General features: G+C 38.0%; 4 protein-coding genes across 4 annotated transcripts; all 4 read left to right on the top strand.

Annotated features, from left to right (window-relative positions):
* The first annotated feature begins 1,541 nt into the window (after nucleotides 1–1,541).
* On the top strand, nucleotides 1,542–3,247 carry LOC122415952 (gustatory receptor 68a-like). The gene is made up of 5 exons (XM_043428564.1): nucleotides 1,542–1,801; nucleotides 1,943–2,134; nucleotides 2,192–2,441; nucleotides 2,695–2,853; nucleotides 2,939–3,247. The coding sequence occupies exons 1-5, from the start codon at nucleotides 1,563–1,565 to the stop codon at nucleotides 3,011–3,013; spliced, it is 915 nt and encodes a 304-aa protein (XP_043284499.1). The 5' UTR covers nucleotides 1,542–1,562; the 3' UTR covers nucleotides 3,014–3,247.
* Nucleotides 3,248–5,794: 2,547 nt separating this feature from the next.
* On the top strand, nucleotides 5,795–7,163 carry LOC122416573 (gustatory receptor 68a-like). Its single transcript, XM_043429638.1, has 5 exons — nucleotides 5,795–5,838; nucleotides 6,021–6,212; nucleotides 6,325–6,571; nucleotides 6,709–6,867; nucleotides 7,016–7,163. Exons 1-5 carry the CDS (start codon nucleotides 5,795–5,797, stop codon nucleotides 7,082–7,084), a joined length of 711 nt encoding a protein of 236 aa, XP_043285573.1. The 3' UTR covers nucleotides 7,085–7,163.
* Nucleotides 7,164–8,922: 1,759 nt separating this feature from the next.
* Nucleotides 8,923–10,666, top strand: LOC122416574 (uncharacterized). The gene is made up of 5 exons (XM_043429639.1): nucleotides 8,923–9,222; nucleotides 9,475–9,740; nucleotides 9,924–10,115; nucleotides 10,192–10,412; nucleotides 10,605–10,666. The coding sequence occupies exons 1-5, from the start codon at nucleotides 8,923–8,925 to the stop codon at nucleotides 10,664–10,666; spliced, it is 1,041 nt and encodes a 346-aa protein (XP_043285574.1).
* Nucleotides 10,667–12,170: 1,504 nt separating this feature from the next.
* On the top strand, nucleotides 12,171–15,556 carry LOC122416575 (uncharacterized). Its single transcript, XM_043429640.1, has 4 exons — nucleotides 12,171–12,473; nucleotides 13,769–14,034; nucleotides 14,245–14,436; nucleotides 15,262–15,556. Exons 1-4 carry the CDS (start codon nucleotides 12,171–12,173, stop codon nucleotides 15,554–15,556), a joined length of 1,056 nt encoding a protein of 351 aa, XP_043285575.1.
* Nucleotides 15,557–18,872: the final 3,316 nt, after the last annotated feature.

Genomic DNA, 18,872 nt, shown 5'->3' on the forward strand with positions numbered 1-18,872 from the left:
ATATGTTGAAGTAACACTTTTTTTGCATTTTTTTGGGGCTGTCCCGATCTGCATGGTACTTAACATACAAACGGACAAGTCAAAGAGACTTTAATCATGCTGAGACTCTGACCTTTCGAGCACCTTAGTTTTTTCATAAGACGAAGAAATTGTAATACAAACGATCGCGAAATATGGTGAGACATTCGCACCGTTTATGTGCCTGTGACGTTACAAAGAACGTCATTGTTTGGAGTTGATTAAGTGTTTAAAACGCGATTATATTTTAACCGTGAACTTCATTCTTTCAATTCCAAGCTCGACGTTATATTATTGCTTGGGGAATAAGCTTTCCATATCCGAATGATCGCTGGAGTATCAACAGGAAATGAATGTTCTACTATGAATTGATAAAATGGAAATTTCATTATTCTAATTATCGAATGTTTTGTGCAGCTCGGACTCGAGCTCTCCAGGGGATCGTGAATGCGAGCTCGCGTCCTGCAGTAGTCGAGTCAATCGATGATCAGACGAGCTCCATTTCGAGGGCTAATATGACAAAGTGCAAAATCGACTGGTGTGTTAACGAAAAAAACTTGGTAACTCGAAATTCTGATTTCAATTTTTCGGGTTCCAGAGGAAAAATGTTGAAATAAGCTCCCATATCAATCACTCAAAAATTTTTACATTGTTAAATTCGCATGTTCGTTTTTTTTTCTAATTGTAGCGAACGTTTCTACGATTGATTCTCCTGGGACTAAAAAGCCAGCCGGTGGATGCTGTTCTTTCTACATTTTTATCAAGATTTTATCCATTGTTGCGTGAAACATGCGAAAATGAAAGACGAGCGTTTGTTTCCCTTCACAATTTTTCCCTCGGTTCAGAGGTGTTTGCGAGCCCTTGACGCATCCATCAGTTAAAAGTTGTCATTGGTGCGTTTACGAAAAATTGATAAAAATATTGCGAATCGTAGAAAGGACTGAAGACAAGTCATATTTTGCTATTGTTTAATCTCAAACGAATCCCCTACCAGAATATTTCAATATTCTGAGTTTTCAATTTGAAAATGAGGTGGAGATCATGGAAACCGAAAACTTTGTCCGACGCGTTATTTCCCTTCGCGACGTTCAACGCCGTGCTCGGCATTGGTGTCTTTCAGTACCCTATCGGACGACCACGAATGTTGATCAGTGCTGTATACGCGGTCATTTTCTCGCTCACTTTCCGCAGCGTGTTCGTGATGAATCTTGAGAAAACGCATTATCACGGTGAGACTAAAGCTCACAAAAGTGCGGCTAATCTTTTGAATTACGTCAATCAAACGATCGCTTTGTTTGCACAATTTTCAAGCATTTGGAACATGAAAGTAGGTACAAGTTCATAGATATCTCTGTAGACTAATATTTAGTAATGAAACGCATTCTATTTTTAAGCAAGATTCAATGGGGAAACTAATACTTTTTAATTTAATGACAAATAATTTAGTTAATTCAGTTAATAATTAACAACGATCAATTAATTAATCGTGTGTCCGATTGCATTTGAACAAACTTTAGAAACAGTTACGTATCGTCGATAGATTGATGAAGGTTGATGACACTCTTTACAAACTCGGAGCCTCGTTCGATTTCCGACAATGTTTTCTCGTTGGAATAACGAATTTCAGCTTTATCTTTTTGCTGTTACTCGGTCACATCGTATTCAGAGTTTTACTCCTTCTTTATGTGATGCCACTAGAGCAAGCGGTATTCGGAACGATGCTCCTCAGATACCCGGACACCGTCAGCACTTTTGTGGGAACAACTTTTTGGGCTCTAGTTTGGTAAAGCACATTTCGGTTTTCAAGCTCTGCTTGAAACACTAAGATATTCCATAAATTGATTTCAGGAGTTCCAATAATGTGGTCACGAAGTATAAAAAATAATTGGAGTTCTCTGAATCAATGGCTTCTCGTCTCGTTTAGGTATGCAGGCCACAAATTTTACGCAGTAAACAAATTACTCGAAGAGCCATACAAGCACATCTACCGACGATTCGAAAGCGACGATTTTGGTACTTTTTTGCAAAAAAAATTTCACGTCACGTCGTTCAACATGGCATTGTGTCGACACTTCTTGAACGGGAGTGATCGAAAGAGTTTTATCCAGATAATAAAGTGAGTGTTCAAACACCCAGCAGTAAATCGTATCACCGAAAGCATTTTCATTTTCAGGCACGTGCATCTCGAAATAACCCTCGTGACAAAAGATCTCAATGACATTTATGGTCAATCGATGTTAATGCACCTCGGAATAGATTTCGTTCTGTTCACCTCATGTTTTTATATGCTCTACGGTCTTTCAACGCAAGCGCATACTGAGACAAGACTGTTTATTATCGCCATGATGGCATTATCCTGGATAGTACCATTTTTATTGCGAGTATTGCTTATCATCGATGTTTGCGAAAGCGTTACGAACGAGGTAATAAAATTACAATGGTTTATTTGAAATGCATGATTATATCGAAGCTACAATCGAATAATTACAATTTTTTTGATGATTAACTATTTTTCAATCGTTTCAAATTTTCTTGACATTTCGATCCTAAAATACGATTTATCTGATTTCGGCAGACAGCAGTACGAGCATACCATTGAAGCAAATGTTTTCAACATTTTTATTTTCATGACAACAGCCGATTACATGATTCCATTTATTTTCCCATTGTGTCAAGGCAAAACGCACGGGTCAACGAATCTACCATTTTACACACTCGGAAGAAGACTCCGAATTCTCCGATGAGATCAAAGAATTTGGTCTCCAACTGTACAATTGTCCGGTTCACTTTTCTCCAGTTGGCTTTTTCACACTCGGCTATGAATTTATGGGATCGGTACGCAATGTTTATTTTTTATTATTTATTTCATCGATCCTATTAGAGTACGAAAAGTATGTTGGAATAAAACTTTTTTTTCCAGTTTCTTGGAACTGTCTTGACCTATCTGATAATCCTAATACAAATGGACAAGGGTAGCAGGCTTCAATTGCGCTAAACTCTCAACCGTCAGCACTTGTTTGCAGCGAATATTATTACGAAAAAGGATTTCAATCAATCGAGTTGAATTATAAGCAAAACAAAAAAATTGTAAAATAAACGAACCCAAAGTATTTTTTTGTTTTTTTTTTTAATGTTAAAATATTTTTAAATAACACATTTTCTGCAGTGTCTTCGAAGAGTAATTGCAATAAAAATCGACGAGGTAATGAGACTTCAACCACCCTGAAACTCTCACCATTCAGCCCTCGATTATTGCTTCATGAAAAACGATTTCATTTTCATAAATGCTCACGAGCATTTATGCACCGTGTCAATAAAAAGGAAGTAATTAATTGGAGTCGATTAAGTGCTTCGAATGCGATTATATTCTCATGCTGAACTTCATTCTTTCTATTGCAAGCTCGACATTGTATCATCGCTTAGGGAATGAGTTTTACTATGCCTTGAAAAAATGTAAATTTCATTATTCCAATTGTCGAGTGTTTTGTACAGCCTCGGACTCGAGCTCTCCTGGGGTTTGTGAGCGAGTGTGCGTCGCGCAGTAGTCGAGTCAATCAATGATCAGACGAGCTTCGTTACGAGGGCTAAGATGACGAAGTGCAATACTGACTGCTGTTCGAGGTTTAGAAAAATTAATGTTGAAGAAAGAGTTTTCTATTGAACGGTTGAAAATTGAATGTAATCGTAATTTATATTTTTTATAAAACGGTGGCGAATGCTCCTCTTGGGACCGAAAAGCCGTTGGTTGGATACTCGATTTTCTTTATTTTTATTTTTTATTGGGTTTTATCGACCGTTGCACGAAAAATGTAAAACATCGTCACACGAACGGAAGTGCTTGTTCTCTCGATTTTTTCTCCTGACAAGACGGTCGATCTGCGAATCGGTGAGGCATCCCGCAGTTAATCGTCTCTTTCAGCGAGTCGCCGAAGGATTAATAAGAAAAGCACTTGCTAAGTCTGAAAGAGACGGAAAATAATGAAAATTGTGTTTCCTATTGATGTCAAATGACGTGTCTATCGGAATGTTTAAAATAAGCTCTCAATAATAAAATGGCATGGAAATTATCGAAACCGAAAACTTTGTCCAACGCCGTATTTCCCTTCGCGACGCTGAACGCTGCGCTTTATTGCACTATTTTCGAAGTTTACAAAAACTCTTTCCGGATTTTCACTGCCAACACAATAAAGTTGTATCGTGTTGATAGTTTTGTAATCAACATAAAAAAGTTGAGAATTCATCGAAAAAAAAAGAAAAAAAATACTAATTCTCGGTAGTAGAGTGAAAAAGAGAAATAACTGAGCACGGACGATCATGCTCACCCATGAATGTTCTGTTTTCAATGGCAAAGTCGACATCGTCGTCCAGGGAAAGAGTTTTTCTGGTCGGTAGAATAAGTTGAAAATTTTGCTCCATTTTTATTAAAAATTCTCGATTCCGTGGTGCAGAAATGCTCTTGCGCATTATTCATCCTTTTGAGACTAGAAGCCAGTGCTCCGATGCTATCGTTTCTACTTATCACTTGTTGCGTGAAACACGCAGAAATTGAATCGATCGCTGAAACGCAAACCTTCATTTTCCTCGACGTATTTTTCTCCCGACGCGAGGATTCCCAAGTAATCGAGGCATCCTTCAGTCGATCGTTGTCCATCCCAGCGAGGTAACGAAAATTTGAAAAAACCGCTTGCGGAGCTTGCGAAGGACAAAACACAACGATATTCTCAGTTCGCTATCGATTCCAAAAAAATTGCTTACCGGACCGTTGAAAAAGAGGATTTAGTAATAAAATGACATGGCAATTATGGAAACCAAAAAAATTATCCGATACCATATTTCCCATTACGACGCTAAGTGCTTTGATGGGTTTCGGTGTTTTTCAATGTCCAGCCGGACGCCCCCGAATTTTGTTGAGTGGTTTATACACGAGTGCTTTATCCATAATTTTGTGGAGCTTCTTCATTATGGCTTTTCTAGAAACGTACAATCGCAACGGAACCGAAATGAACAGGAATGTGTTATATTATTTGGGTTATCTCAGCCAGACGACCACTCTATACGCACAAATTTCCAGTTTTCGGTACACAAAAGTGGGTATTGATTCATTAATTACCGAGTGAAAACAGAAATTTGTTAATCAAAGTTGAATCTCTTAGTTTGACGATAAACTGAAGCGATCGAGTTTTTACGAAGCTGAAGTTTGCAACGTCGGAGTCCAAGGAAGTAAACGAAAAAAGACCCGTAATTCGCCAATTTTTTATTTCACGAATTGTTGAGTGTAAATTGAAAAACTGCGAATTTTAAAATCAGCAGAAAACAAAGTTGGAGATCTACTCGAATTATTCGAGTTTTTTTTAAATCATTTCGTTGGACTTCAATGTTGTAAACGTCATTCCAGTTACATGCCGGAGTCGAATAATTTGATACAAATAAAATCTGTTAATTTTCCGACGCAAACTGATTAGCTGCTTCAATATTATCTTCGCTTGAAGCAAAGTGACACAATGAGCGACGAGCTATTTATGCGTTCCATTGGATTTTTCCAAACTCTTTGTAGAAACAGTTACGTATCGTCGATCGATTGATGGAGATTGACAAAACCCTTTGGAAGCTCGGAGCGTCTTTCGATTATCAGCGATGTTTATTTGTCGGGATGTTGAGCTTCGGCAGCTGGTTTTCATTGTTCCTCGGGAATGCTATTTCGAGAGTTTCATGGCTCACTGACCCGATGCCACTAAGACAGGCGATTCTTTTGGTGGTTATTACCAAATACCCAGCGATGATTCACATGTTTGTGGGACTGACTTTCTGGATTTTAGCCTGGTAAGGGGTTTAATATTTTGTTGAAATATTATCGGGAACGCGGCGCGTTCTCCACCGCAAAAGTATCAGCACGAAAAGTTGAGAATCCCGAGCTTTTACTCGTCGCATCTTTATTTAGAGAAGAGCGATTTTTCCCGATATAATAGATCGCGAACCCCTTAATTCAGTCGGTTCTCGTTCAGGTACACGGGCCTCAAATTTCACGCGATAAATAAATTACTCGAAGAGCCATACAAGCACATTTACAGACAATTTGAAAGTGACGATTTCGGTAATTTTTTGCAACAACAATTTCGTATTACGTCATTCAACAACTCGTTGTGTGGAGATTTGAAGAACGATCGTGATCGAAGGGAATTCATTCAGATAACAAAGTAAGTGCGCGTGTACATTGAACACTAATGAAAACAACACTCGATGACGAAAACGTTTTTTCCTATCGACACCGTCCATTGCAACGAATGTATGCCATTTTCTCATTTTAAGGCATGTGCATCTCGAGACAACCCTGCTAACGAAAGATATCAATGACATTTATGGCGGATTGATGCTGGTGCAATTCGGAATGGATTTCATCCAGTTCACCGGATTTTCTTATGCGCTCTATGGCATTTGGTTGTGGCCACAGGTTGAGTTTAAATGGATACGATTTAGCATTGCATCGTTCTGGATGTCAGCATTTTTGTTGAAAATATTTCTCGTCAACGGTATCTGTGCGAGCGTATCAAAAGAGGTGATTCAATTTCAATATTTTCCTATAAACACTTGGCCGGCTGCTTTATGTAAATTTTTTTCTCTGTCAGGATTCGTCCAGTTGTTATTATAGCAACTCATCAATATAAACTTTTATTTGTTCCCTTTTGCATTGAGGCCAAACGCACCGGTAATCGAATCCATCATTTCATATACTCGGAAGAAGATTCCGAACTTTTCGATGAGATGAAGCAATTCAGCTTCCAAGTGTACAACGTTCCCGTTGAGTTTTCTCCTCTTGGTTTTTTCAAACTTGGCGATCAATTTGTGAAAGGGGTAAGTGACGTTGATTTTTCAAATGGTTGCTCAAATAGTGCGATTTTTCATCGGCCGTGGTCTGAGGCAAATGGCTGCTGGTTTCCGTACTACACAAAAAAAGAGGATTCTTTAGAAAAAATCTGCTAAAGATAATACTTTTTTGCAGTTTTTTGGGACTGTGCTGACCTACCTGATAATTCTGATCCAAGTGGACGAAGATTCGAGCTTTTTGTAATCCTGCAATTAATTAAATCACTAAAACTTCAAAAAGTGGATTAATAGTCCTCAATTTTTCTATGCCAATTCGATTTTTAGGCTACTTTCAACTGTACAGAAATGTAAGCGAGTTTCAGTAACCACCAAATATCATGAATAAAAATTCTAATGATTTTTTTCCTCTTCCTGAGGGACACAACGACTAACGTCAGATAACACTTTTCCTAGTTTTCTGGGGCTCTCTTGACTTATCCAAAGATCGTTAAGATTCCAGAAACATTTTAATTCTCCATATTTGAAGTCGATTTAATATGCTTCGAACGTGATTAGACTCTGATCTTGAATTTAATTGCTTTAACAGGGTCAATGACAAAAATAGTTGCCCTATTGTAAACACGAAACAAAACATCAAATTTACTATTCATCACTATTATCATAATTGTGTGTGGCTAACTTTAATATACTTGGTAAAAGAAGATGGGCAGGAGTACCATTGTCAACGTCGTACATCGCAATTTTTCGCCGTCACCGTCAATACGTTCGATTCTTTCGCGAATAATTAAAGAAAAAGACTTTGTCAGAATTTTCATCGAACTGCCGTCTCAATGCGGACTGAGAAAATTTCAAGAAGTAATCACGAACTCAAATCTAACGTAACCAAAGCCAACTTTCAAAAACTATTATAATAAAAGTAAATAATAATCATTAATATTATTATCGCTATTGAAACGCTATTTTGAAACGAGCTATTGTAACCGCTCGAGAACTCTCCACCTACAACGACACTTCGACTCGGACAATCGTAAATCAAACAAAGAGAACCCTTTAATAAATAATCAGCAACTATTAACCAATGAAAATCTTGTGATTCTCTCATACACATATATATCATCACACCGCAAAAGGTTCATCTTCACGCCATCGGGATCTACGTTAATTAAACTCCCAAAAATTGTTCTTGCGCTCCCTTATTCAACAGACGTGGCTCTCGTCCCTGGGTAAAGTACTTGAGTGCTTGATCCGAAAGAAGCGTCAATACCGTGTTGCGTTCTCTACTAATTCAATATCTTCTACTGAGACGTAACAATAATTAAGGAGGTTGGATCACGAAATCAAAATAATCAGAATGTGATAAAATTTGGTGGTGACGTTCTTTGGCATCAAGTGTACGAAAACAATTTTTTTTTTAATTTTTTACCACACGGTTATCGAACAATTGATCACTTAACAGTGATTCAATCTGTAGCCGTCGCTCAGTCAAGTCACACATCGTTGAAGATGGACGTTGAAGATTGATATTCGGAGTTGGGACAAAATTTTGTTTCATACTAATTCTCGGTGGTAGAGCGAAAGAAGGACATCATTGCGCACAGGCGATTATGCTCACACATCAACGTTGTTTTTCCAATGGCAAAGTCGACATCGTTGTCCAGGGGATGAGTTTCTCTGGTCGGTAGAATACGTTGAAAATTTTGCCCCATTTTTATTAAAAATTCTCGATTCCGTGGTGCAGAAATGTTCTTGCGCATTATTCATCCTCTTGAGACTAGCAGCCAGCGCTCCGATATGCTATCGTTTCTATACTTATCGCTTGTTGCGTGAAACACGCAGAAATTGAATCGATCGCTGAAACGCAAGCCTTCATTTTCCTCGACGTATTTTTCTCCCGATGCGAGGATTCCCAAGTAATCGAGGCGTTCTTCAGTCGATCGTTGTCCATCCCAGCGAGGTAACGAAAATTTGAAAAAACCGCTTGCGGAGTTTACGAAGGACAAAATACAGCGATATTCTCTGTTCGCTATCGATTTAAAAAAAAATTGCTTACCGGAGCATTGAAAAAGAGGATTTAGTGATAAAATGGCAAGGCAACTATGGAAACCAAAAAATCTGTCCGATACAATATTTCCCATCACGACGCTAAGTGCTCTGATGGGTTTCGGTGTTTTTCAATGTCCAATCGGACGCTCCCGGATGTTGTTGAGTGGTTTGTACACGAGTGTTTTATCCGTGATTTTGTGGAGCTTCTTCATTATGATTTTTCTAGAAACGTACAATCGCAACGGAACCGAAGAGAACAGAAATGCGCTTCTTTTTCTGAGTTATCTCAACCAGGCGACGACTCTATTCGCACAAATTTCCAGTTTTTGGCACACAAAAGTGAGTATTGATTCATGAATATCCGAGTGAGAAGAGTAATTTGTTAATCAATCTGAAACCTTTTCGTTTGACGATAGAGTGATGCGATCGAGTTAAATGCCGGAGTCTAATGATTTTATTCGAATAAATTCCGTTAATTTTCCTACCGCAAACTAATTAGCTGCTCCAATATTATCTTCGCTTGAACCAAAGTGACACAATGAGTGACGAGCTATTTATGCGTTCCATTGGATTTTTCCAAACTCTTTGTAGAAACAGTTACGTATCGTCGATCGATTGATGGAGATTGACAAAACCCTTTGGAAGCTCGGAGCGTCTTTCGATTATCAGCGATGTTTATTTGTCGGGATGTTGAGCTTCGGCAGTTGGTTTTCATTGTTCCTCGGGAATGCTATTTCTAGAATTTCGTGGCTCACTGACCCGATGCCACTAGGACAGGCGATTCTTTTGGTGGTTATTACCAAATACCCAGCGATGATTCACATGTTTGTGGGACTGACTTTCTGGATTTTAGCCTGGTAAGGGGTTTAATATTTTGTTGAAATATTATCGGGAACGCGGCGCGTTCTCCACCGCAAAAGTATCACCTCGGAAAGTTGAGAATCCCGAGCTCTTACTCGTCTTAGTCTTTATTTAGTGAAGACCGATTTTTCCCAATAGAATAGATCGCGAACCCCTTAATTCAGTCGGTTCTCGTTCAGGTACACGGGCCTCAAATTTCACGCGATAAATAAATTACTCGAAGAGCCATACAAGCACATTTACGGACAATTTGAAAGTGACGATTTCGGTAATTTTTTGCAACAACAATTTCGTATTACGTCATTCAACAACTCGTTGTGTGGAGATTTGAAGAACGATCGTGATCGATCGGAATTCATTCAGATAATAAAGTAAGTGTGCGTGTAAACGTTTTTTTCTATCGATATTGTCCATTGCAACGAATCTATGACATTTTGTCATTTTAAGGCACGTGCATCTCGAAACGACCCTGCTAACGAAAGACCTCAATGACATTTATGGCGGATTGATGCTGGTGCAATTCGGAATGGATTTCGTCCAGTTTACCGTATTTTCTTACGTGCTCTACGGCATTTGGGTACGGCCACAGGTTGAGTTCAAATGGATACGGTTCAACGTCGCATTCTTCTGGATGTCAGCATTTCTGTTGAAAATATTCCTCGTCAACGGTATCTGTGCGAGCGTAACAAACGAGGTCATTCAATTTCAATATTTTCTTCCGAAAATACTTTCCTACGAACACTTGGCCGGTTGCTTTTTGTATATTTTTTTCTCTGTCACGATTCGTCCAGTTATTATCATATTTTTCATAGCAACTCGTCAATATAAACTATATATAAAGTGATTATATCCTTAATTAGGGAGTAAAAATCGATTCAAAGACACCCATAAAAGACGATCTTTCGGGCATGATCTACCTTAATGATTCAACGAAAAAATGCATTTTAACATTCGTGTTTTTTTATTGTTTTTTTTTCGTATCACGTCGAGGCCAAACGCACCGGTAATCGAATCCATCATTTCATATACTCGGAAGAAGATTCTGAACTTTTCGATGAGATGAAGCAATTCAGCTTCCAAGTGTACAACGTTCCCGTTGAGTTTTCTCCTCTTGGTTTTTTCAAACTTGGCGATCAATTTGTGAAAGCGGTAAGTGACGTTGATTTTTCAAATGGCTGCTCAAATAGTGCGATTTTTCATCGGCCGTGGTCTGAGGCAAATGGCTGCTGGTTTCCGTACTACACAAAAAAAGAGGATTCTTTAGAAAAAATCTGCTAAAGACAATACTTTTTTGCAGTTTTTTGGGACTGTGCTGACCTACCTGATAATTCTGATCCAAGTGGACGAAGATAAGAGCTATTTGTAATCCTACAATCAATTAAATCACTAGAACTTCAAAAAGTGGATTAATAGTCCTCAATTTTTCGATGTGAATTCGATTTTTAGGCCACTTTCAACTGTACAGAAATTCAAGCGAGTTTCAGTAACCACCAAATATCATGAATAAAAATTCTAATGATTTTTTTCCTCTTCCTGAGGGACACAACGAATAACGTCAGATAACACTTTTCCTAGTTTTCTGGGGCTCTCTTGACTTATCCAAAGATAGTTAAGATCCCAGAAACATTTTAATCCTCCATATTTCAAGTCTTAACAGTATCAATGGTAAAAATAGTTGCCATACTGGAAACACGAAACAAAACATCAAATTTATTATTCATCACTATTATCATAATTGTGTGTGGCGAACTTTAATATTGATATTCTATTATTCTAATGATCGCATGTTTTGCAACGTTTCGGTCTCGAGTGCTCTTTTGATGGCGCAAATAAAATTATTTAGTTGAGTCAATTTTAATCAGAAATGCGCTTCGGCCCCAGGAAGGTTGACAAAACAATTGGGCCAATCTCGAAAGAAGAGTAGCCGCAGAGAATTGGCTACTAATTAACGAAAATCAGTCAATTTCATTTTTCGTTGAACCCCAAAAAAGTAAATATTGAGAAAAAATCAGTCGTTGATCAATCGAAAATTTTCGGTTTATTGTGATTTTTCTATTGACCGAAATTGTAAGAAAATGATTTCCCAAGATTGGCTCTCTCTCTTTCGTTAGTAAAAAGCAGAGGTCTGATTCACTATTTTCCTCACTTTTTCTCCGAGATCCTATCGAATGTCGCGTGAAACACGCAAAAATTAGCCGCCGAGGTGGGAGCGACCATTTATCTCGACAATTTTTCCCCCGAATGAAAAGGTGTCCGCGATTCGTCGAGGTATCCATCAGTCAATCGTCGTGCCTCTCAGCGAGTTGGTGAAAAGCTCGAAAAAAACTTGACCAGCTCAAAAAAGCTTACGAATAAGCATCACTTTGTTAAATATTGAAACCCAACGAATCGCTCAGCAAGTTTTGAGAACAGTTGCCACCATTGCGATGGCATGGCGATTTTGGAAACCAAAAAATCTGTCCGAAACAATATTTCCTCTAACGACGTTAAGCGCTGTCCTCGGTTTCGGTGTTTTCCAATATCCGATCGGTCGGCCACGGATGTTAATCAGCGTTGCTTACTTGACTGTTTTCTCGGCGATTTATTGGAGCGCATTTGTCATAACGACTACGAAATCGAGTAATACTCGCTCCTCGTCTACAGCCACTAGAAATGCACAACGTTTGGTAACTTACTTCAACCAGATGACAACTTTATTTGCACAAGCTGCAAGTTTTTGGTACATCAAAGTAGGTATTGATCACGAGCCTCGTCGATTGATCGTATTCGACGAATGAGAAATAGAAATATTTACCAATTTTTCGTTGAACGCCAGAAGATTCAGCTTATTTAACTCACTCTGTCATGAAAATTTGCTGTGTACGTTATCCTAGTTAAGGTAGTCATGGCCTGTCCCATGTGACAGCGTTGACACGTCGCGAACCTTGAAATTCTCCCACTCAAATTCTCATACGATTTTTATTAGAATCATTTTTTTCTCAAAAACTAGACGGTAAATCATGTTTTTTAAAATTTTTTCTTCAGAAGGCACTCGAACAGTGTGGTTTTTGAAATAAAAATCGTAAGAACCGTTCTCGAGTTATTTCGACACACATTTTTCATTTTTGACGATTACCATGTGTTCAGATGGAAAAACCGTAGAACTTTAACTTGCAATATCTGAAAAATTATACGGTGGAATTAGCAATGTTGCCATGCTAAACCATGTTAAAAATATTAAGAATTTCGAAATGATAAGAATTTAACAAAATTTGGTAAATGTATTTTTTAAAAATATATAAGACAATATACATTTTTTTTTAGATTTTTCTACCGCATAGCTGTCGAGTAATTGAACACTAAAGTTCACGTGTATAAGCATAGAGTTTACATATATACAGTTATACATCTCGTGCATAAGGAGTTCGATTTAAGGAGTTTCTGTACAGCAGTCTAAATATTAAGAAATTGATGAAATTTGGTGATAATGTTCATCAACATCAAGTGCGAAAACACAAATTTTTTCAAAATTTTCTTCTACTTAGTTATCGAGTAATTACGCATTAAAGCAGATTTCTTATGCCCGGAATGAATACCTGGAAACGCTATGCTTATATACACGTGAACTTTAGTGATCAATTACTCGATAACTGTGTAGGAGAAAAATCTTAAAAAGTTGGTATTGTCAAATTTGGCACTAAAGAATATGTTCACCAAATATTATAAAATTCTGAACTTTTTGAAATTTTTCATGTTTTTAGCATGGTTTAGCATGGCACCATTGTATCGTCTGTACCGAAACTCCTTAACGCTCAATTTATCGATAACCATGTGGTAAAAAAATTTGAAAAAAATTGTATTTGATGCCAAAGAATGTTATCACGAAAATTTATAAAATTCTGATTATTTTGATTTCGTGATGCACCCTCCTTAATCGATTCGTTAGATTTTACTGCGCGACATATATTTTTTTCAAAATTTCCGTTAAAAATCGGGTTTGCTATTGGCGAAAATATTTGTATTCTTGTATTTTGTGACTATCCAGAGGCAGTTACGTATCGTCGAGAGACTGAGGAAGGTCGACAACACCTTGTTCAAGCTAGGAGTCTCTTTCGACTATCGGCAATGCTTCATCGTCCAAATAATCTGCTTCAGCATTTGGTTTTTGTTGCTTCTCGGGCACGTAATTTTTAGAATTGTGTATCTCGTTGACCCCTTGCCACTATGGAGGGTCATACTCGTGACAGCAGTTAACAAATACCCAGCCCTCATCAACATGCTTGTGGGATTAACTTTCTGGATTTTAGCCTGGTAAGGAATAAAATTCTCCTGCGTTGACACCACTAGTGCTATTCGGTTGCCTACGGAATTTGAGATTCAATGAGTCAATGAGATTCTCGGTCAGACTACTGGAAAGAAATCGCTATTTTTTCAAACAACTTTTTTTTTCCAAATAATAACGCAACGTTGAATGTCCTTCGAGTTCTCCAGAAGAGAACCAATCAATCGGTTTTCCTTCAGGTGCATCGGGCACAAATTTTACGCTGTCAACCAATTGCTCGGAGAGCCGTACAAGCACATCTACCAGCAATTTGAGAGCGATGATTTTGGCACGGTTTTGCAAAAGAAATTTCATATTGCGTCGTTCAACATGCCACTGTGGCGACATTACATCAACGGCAGTGAGCGCAAGAATTTTATTCAGATACTCAAGTAAGTGGGTACTGAGAATCGTGATCGGTACTTTGGTTCATTGAAAACGATATTTTTTGCTCAAATTTTACCGGCTACATCTTAAGAAGGGTGGATCACTAAATCAATATAATCAGAATTTGATGAAATTCGGCGATAACATTCTTTGGCATCAAGTATACAAATGCAATTTTTTTCAAATTTTTTTATCACGTGATTATCGAATAATTGAGCATTAAATTGCGAAGTTCTTATGCACGAGATGTATAACTGCGTGTACGTAAATTCTATGCTTATACACGTGAACTTTAATGTTCAATTACTCGAGAGCTCTGTGGTAGAAAAATCTAAAAAAATGTATATTGTTTTATACATTTTTAAAGAATACATTTACCAAATTATATTAAATTCTTATGATTTTGAAATTCTTAATATTTTTAACATGGCGATACTGTATCGTCGCGATCCACCCTCCGTAAGGAGGGTGGCTACATTCGTCAAAATGATAAGAAATTGATCAAATTTGGTGATAATGTTCTTCAACATCAAGTGTGAAGAGACAATTTTTTTCAAAATTTTCTTCTCCTTAGTTATCGAGTAATTACGCATTAAAGCAGATTTCTTATGCCCGTGAACTTTAGTGATCAATTACTCGATAACTGTACAGAAGAAAAATCTTGAAAAGTTTTTATTGTCAAATTTGGCACTAAAGAATATGTTCACCAAATTTTATTGAATTCTTATATTATTTTGAAATTTTTTGTGTATTTAACATGGTTTAGCATGGCAACATTGAATCGTCGCTAGCCACCCTCCTTAAACTATAATGCGTTTTCTTGTTTCAAGGTTCGTGCATCTCGAGATGACCCTCGTAACGAGAGATCTCAATGAGATTTATGGTAAAATATGGTTAATGTTATTCGCGATGGATTTTGGTTTGTTTACGGCGTATTCATACGTGCTCTACGGTCTGTGGGCGCGACTACAGATCGGGGAAAGATCGCTCCTGACGATATCCTCATTGTTCTGGATGGCAGCATTTTTTTTAAAAATATTTCTCACCAACGATATTTGTGACGGCGTAATAAATCAAGTAATTGAATTTCAGAGTTGCATGCAACGTGCCTATCATTGCAATTAAAAATATAGTTTCCCATGAAATGCTACCGGAACTGCTTCATTTTTTGTACACTTTTTTTTTCTCCCCCGGTGTAATATATTTCATTTTTTTGGACCAGGCAAAAAGCACAGCCAATCGAATATTTCATTACATACGCTCGGATCAAGATCCCGAATTCTCTGATGAGATCAAACAATTTGGCCTCCAACTGTACAACGTTCCCGTTTGTTTTTCTCCAGTTGGATTTTTCACGCTTGGCTACGATTTCATGAGATCGGTACGCATCGTTTATTTTTTCGTATTATCGTCCTTTTTCAAGTAACAAAAAATATGGCGAAACGATGCTTTTTTGCAGTTTTTTGGGACTGTCTTGACCTATCTGATAATCGTGATACAAATGGACCAAGGAGAGAGTCTTTAGTTGCGTCGAGATTCTCAACTGTCAGTTAGGAATTCCATCCAATGTTATGGACAAGAATTCTAAAAGTTCCTATTCAACCCTTTAAAAGTAAAACGAGTAATACTTTGGCACGTATTTTTCTCGCAGTTTTTGGTAATCGTGGCGATCTGTCTGATGATCGACTTCATAAAGTGCTTCACCTTGAGCTTCCTTACTTCGACTGCAAAATATCTTCTCGGGAAAAAGTTCCTTGTATCGAAACAATTACTCGATTGATAACACGAAGTGAATTCTGTATGGTGCACTGAAAATATAAAAATTTGATTATTGAACGAGTTTGTAGTGAACTGATGACAGGGCTAAAGGTCCAATTGAGAAGTGTCCACAAAACAGTGACGTTTCACCATCAAACATGGAGGTTTGGTTTCATTTCCATTCGTTCTAGATCCACAAGGTAGAAACCTTGAAAAAAATGTCTACAGTACAACGAAATGATTCAATTTTATTTTTCATTTTGATCAGCCCCATTGGAAAAAGTTAAAAAAAAAAAAAAAAAAAAACCTGTCACGTCATTCAACGAAAGTGTTCGATTTTGGTTCTTCACTGGTCGATTGGAAAAATGTTCTTTTTATCGTTTGTTCCCTCAGGACTGCAAGGTCAGCGCTTATGTGCATGGTCTTGGCTACGTTTTCCTTGGAGATTTCGATCAGTGTTGCGTGCAGCACGCAGAAGAACTCGCTGAAAATGAAATCGTTCACTTGCAGCAATTATTCAAATGACACACACGCGTGTCTTGACGAACGCTTGAGGAGTCGGTCAGTCAATCGTACTTAGTCAACGAACACTCAGCCCAATACCTGCGGATCGTGAGAGCAAGAATAAAAAAGCAAAACTAGTTTTCAACCGAAGTGAAAAATTCTTTCGAAAAAAGTGTTCGATTAAAAAATCATAATAAAATGGCCTGGCGAGTATGGAAACCAAAAAATTTGGACGATGCAATATTTCCTTTCAGGACGATGAACGCAGTCATGGGCTTCGGTGCTTTCGAATGGCCAGCCGGACGACCACGAATGTTGATCAGTGCCATATACGCGATCATCTTTTCACTAACTTCGTGGAGCGTATTTCTAGACGTTGTTATGAAAACGAATGTCACTGGATCCTCCAAGGCTAATAACGATTTTAATCATTTTGTGAGCTACGCCAATCAGCTGTCAGCTGCTTTTGTCCAAATTCTAAGTCTTTGCTATATAAAAGTAGGTATCAATCAACGAACATGGAGTTCATCATCGTTAAAGACACTTTTCTCGTATACAAACTGGGTCCCACAGATACAAACTTCATTTTTGTCAATTCTGATCGAGAAAGCGAGTAATTCGTTTTGCCCACCGCGTTCTAAGGACTTGATAATAGAAAAACCATTAAAATCTGTTCAAGAAAGTGGTGCACGATAAATTGAAGCCGATTGAAGAAAAATTCCCCCTGCTGTGACAGTTAAACGCTGAACAACCCTCGATTATTCCTCATTTTTATTTTTTCTTCATTTTATCGATCGGCGCAACAAGAGTTACAGTTCGCGCGTAGTTAGACTCGTTCTAGTTTCTTTTCACTATTTTCTTATGCGTCGTACAAAGAAAATTTTAGAAAAGCTTCCTAAAAGCTTTCGTTTCCATTTTTTCGAAGATCATTGAGAATTCTGCATCGAGAAATTGTCTTTTTTATTTTGAATGATACGAATTTTGAAATTTCATCGTGCTTTTTCGTGATGAATGAACGGCTCGCCCGAACGTCTCATTACGTTTGGTTTCGATTCTAGAAACAATCAAGCATCATCGACAGACTGATGAAGGTCGATAAGACTCTTTACAAACTCGGAGCATCTTTCGATTACCCGCGATGTTTCTTCGTTGGAGTGATATGCTTCGGCTGCGGGTTTTTATTGTTTTTCGGTCAAATCGTTACGAGAGTTTTGTGGCTTGTTGATCCGATGCCACTACAAAAGGCGATACTCGTGACGATGCTCACGAAATATCCAGTAATCATCAACATGATTGTCGGGATAGACTTTTGGTTCGCCGCATGGTGGGATATGAAACATTCCAACTTTTGGGTGCACGGAAGTGCATTTTTTCATTGGTTCCCTCGAGCCCAGTGCTCGAGACGAACGATGGAAAAACTTGCTGCAGTGGACAAATTTTTCGAAGCGAAACCACTTTTTTGGGGAAACAATCACGAGCAACGAAACGAGCTTTAATTATTACAATCTTTCGCTTCTTTTTAGGTTCACAGGCCACAGATTTTACGCAATAAACAAATTACTCGAAGAACCGTACAAGCACGTTTACCGAACGTTTGAAAATGACGATTGGGCTCATTTGCTGCGGCACAAATTTCGAATAACGTCCTTCAACATGTCGTTGTGTCGACATTTCTTAAATGACTATTATCGGAAGAGTTTTATTCAAATAATAAAGTGAGTTTGCGCATAGTTCTGAAATCGACGCTTAATCCATCAAAGACTTTCCTTCGAATGATTATTTTCAATGATTCTCGTAAATCAATTTATTTTGATGTTTCAAGACACGTGCATCTCGAAGTCACACTGATTGCAAAGGATCTCAACGAGACCCACGGCCTGCTGATACTACTGGGAATCGCAACGGATTTCATCCTGTTCACGACCCGTTCTTATCTGCTCTTCGGCGTCGTGGTGCGAGCTCGTGACAGAAAATTAATCTTCGCGATCGTTATGTTGTCGTGGATGGTACCATGTTTTTTGAAACTGTTTCTCATCAATGAAGTTTCCGAAAGTGTGACAAATGAAGTAATTGAATTTCAGTACCCTCTTCAAATGCCTTTCAATACTTCGAAATTCACTTTGGACGTGAAAAAATAGTTTTCTAATATCTCAAAATCTAACGATCGAATCAGAAGTGT

The sequence above is a fragment of the Venturia canescens genome, chromosome 9, assembly GCF_019457755.1.
Source record: "Venturia canescens isolate UGA chromosome 9, ASM1945775v1, whole genome shotgun sequence".
Lineage (NCBI taxonomy): Eukaryota > Metazoa > Arthropoda > Insecta > Hymenoptera > Ichneumonidae > Venturia > Venturia canescens.

What these genes read in the sequence shown, in the direction of transcription:
- LOC122415952 (XM_043428564.1), top strand. Translation starts at nt 1,563, where the DNA reads ATGAAGGTTGATGACACTCTTTACAAACTCGGAGCCTCGTTCGATTTC. An exon ending in ACTTTTTGGGCTCTAGTTTG is followed by an intron (nt 1,802 to 1,942) that starts GTAAAGCACATT and finishes CGTCTCGTTTAG; the next exon opens with GTATGCAGGCCACAAATTTT. An exon ending in AGTTTTATCCAGATAATAAA is followed by an intron (nt 2,135 to 2,191) that starts GTGAGTGTTCAA and finishes TTTCATTTTCAG; the next exon opens with GCACGTGCATCTCGAAATAA.
- LOC122416574 (XM_043429639.1), top strand. Translation starts at nt 8,923, where the DNA reads ATGGCAAGGCAACTATGGAAACCAAAAAATCTGTCCGATACAATATTT. An exon ending in CCAGTTTTTGGCACACAAAA is followed by an intron (nt 9,223 to 9,474) that starts GTGAGTATTGAT and finishes AACTCTTTGTAG; the next exon opens with AAACAGTTACGTATCGTCGA. An exon ending in GAAAATATTCCTCGTCAACG is followed by an intron (nt 10,413 to 10,604) that starts GTATCTGTGCGA and finishes ATCCTTAATTAG; the next exon opens with GGAGTAAAAATCGATTCAAA.
- LOC122416573 (XM_043429638.1), top strand. Translation starts at nt 5,795, where the DNA reads ATGATTCACATGTTTGTGGGACTGACTTTCTGGATTTTAGCCTG. An exon ending in ACTTTCTGGATTTTAGCCTG is followed by an intron (nt 5,839 to 6,020) that starts GTAAGGGGTTTA and finishes GTTCTCGTTCAG; the next exon opens with GTACACGGGCCTCAAATTTC. An exon ending in GTGCGAGCGTATCAAAAGAG is followed by an intron (nt 6,572 to 6,708) that starts GTGATTCAATTT and finishes TTTTGCATTGAG; the next exon opens with GCCAAACGCACCGGTAATCG.
- LOC122416575 (XM_043429640.1), top strand. Translation starts at nt 12,171, where the DNA reads ATGGCATGGCGATTTTGGAAACCAAAAAATCTGTCCGAAACAATATTT. An exon ending in CAAGTTTTTGGTACATCAAA is followed by an intron (nt 12,474 to 13,768) that starts GTAGGTATTGAT and finishes GTGACTATCCAG; the next exon opens with AGGCAGTTACGTATCGTCGA. An exon ending in AATTTTATTCAGATACTCAA is followed by an intron (nt 14,437 to 15,261) that starts GTAAGTGGGTAC and finishes TCTTGTTTCAAG; the next exon opens with GTTCGTGCATCTCGAGATGA.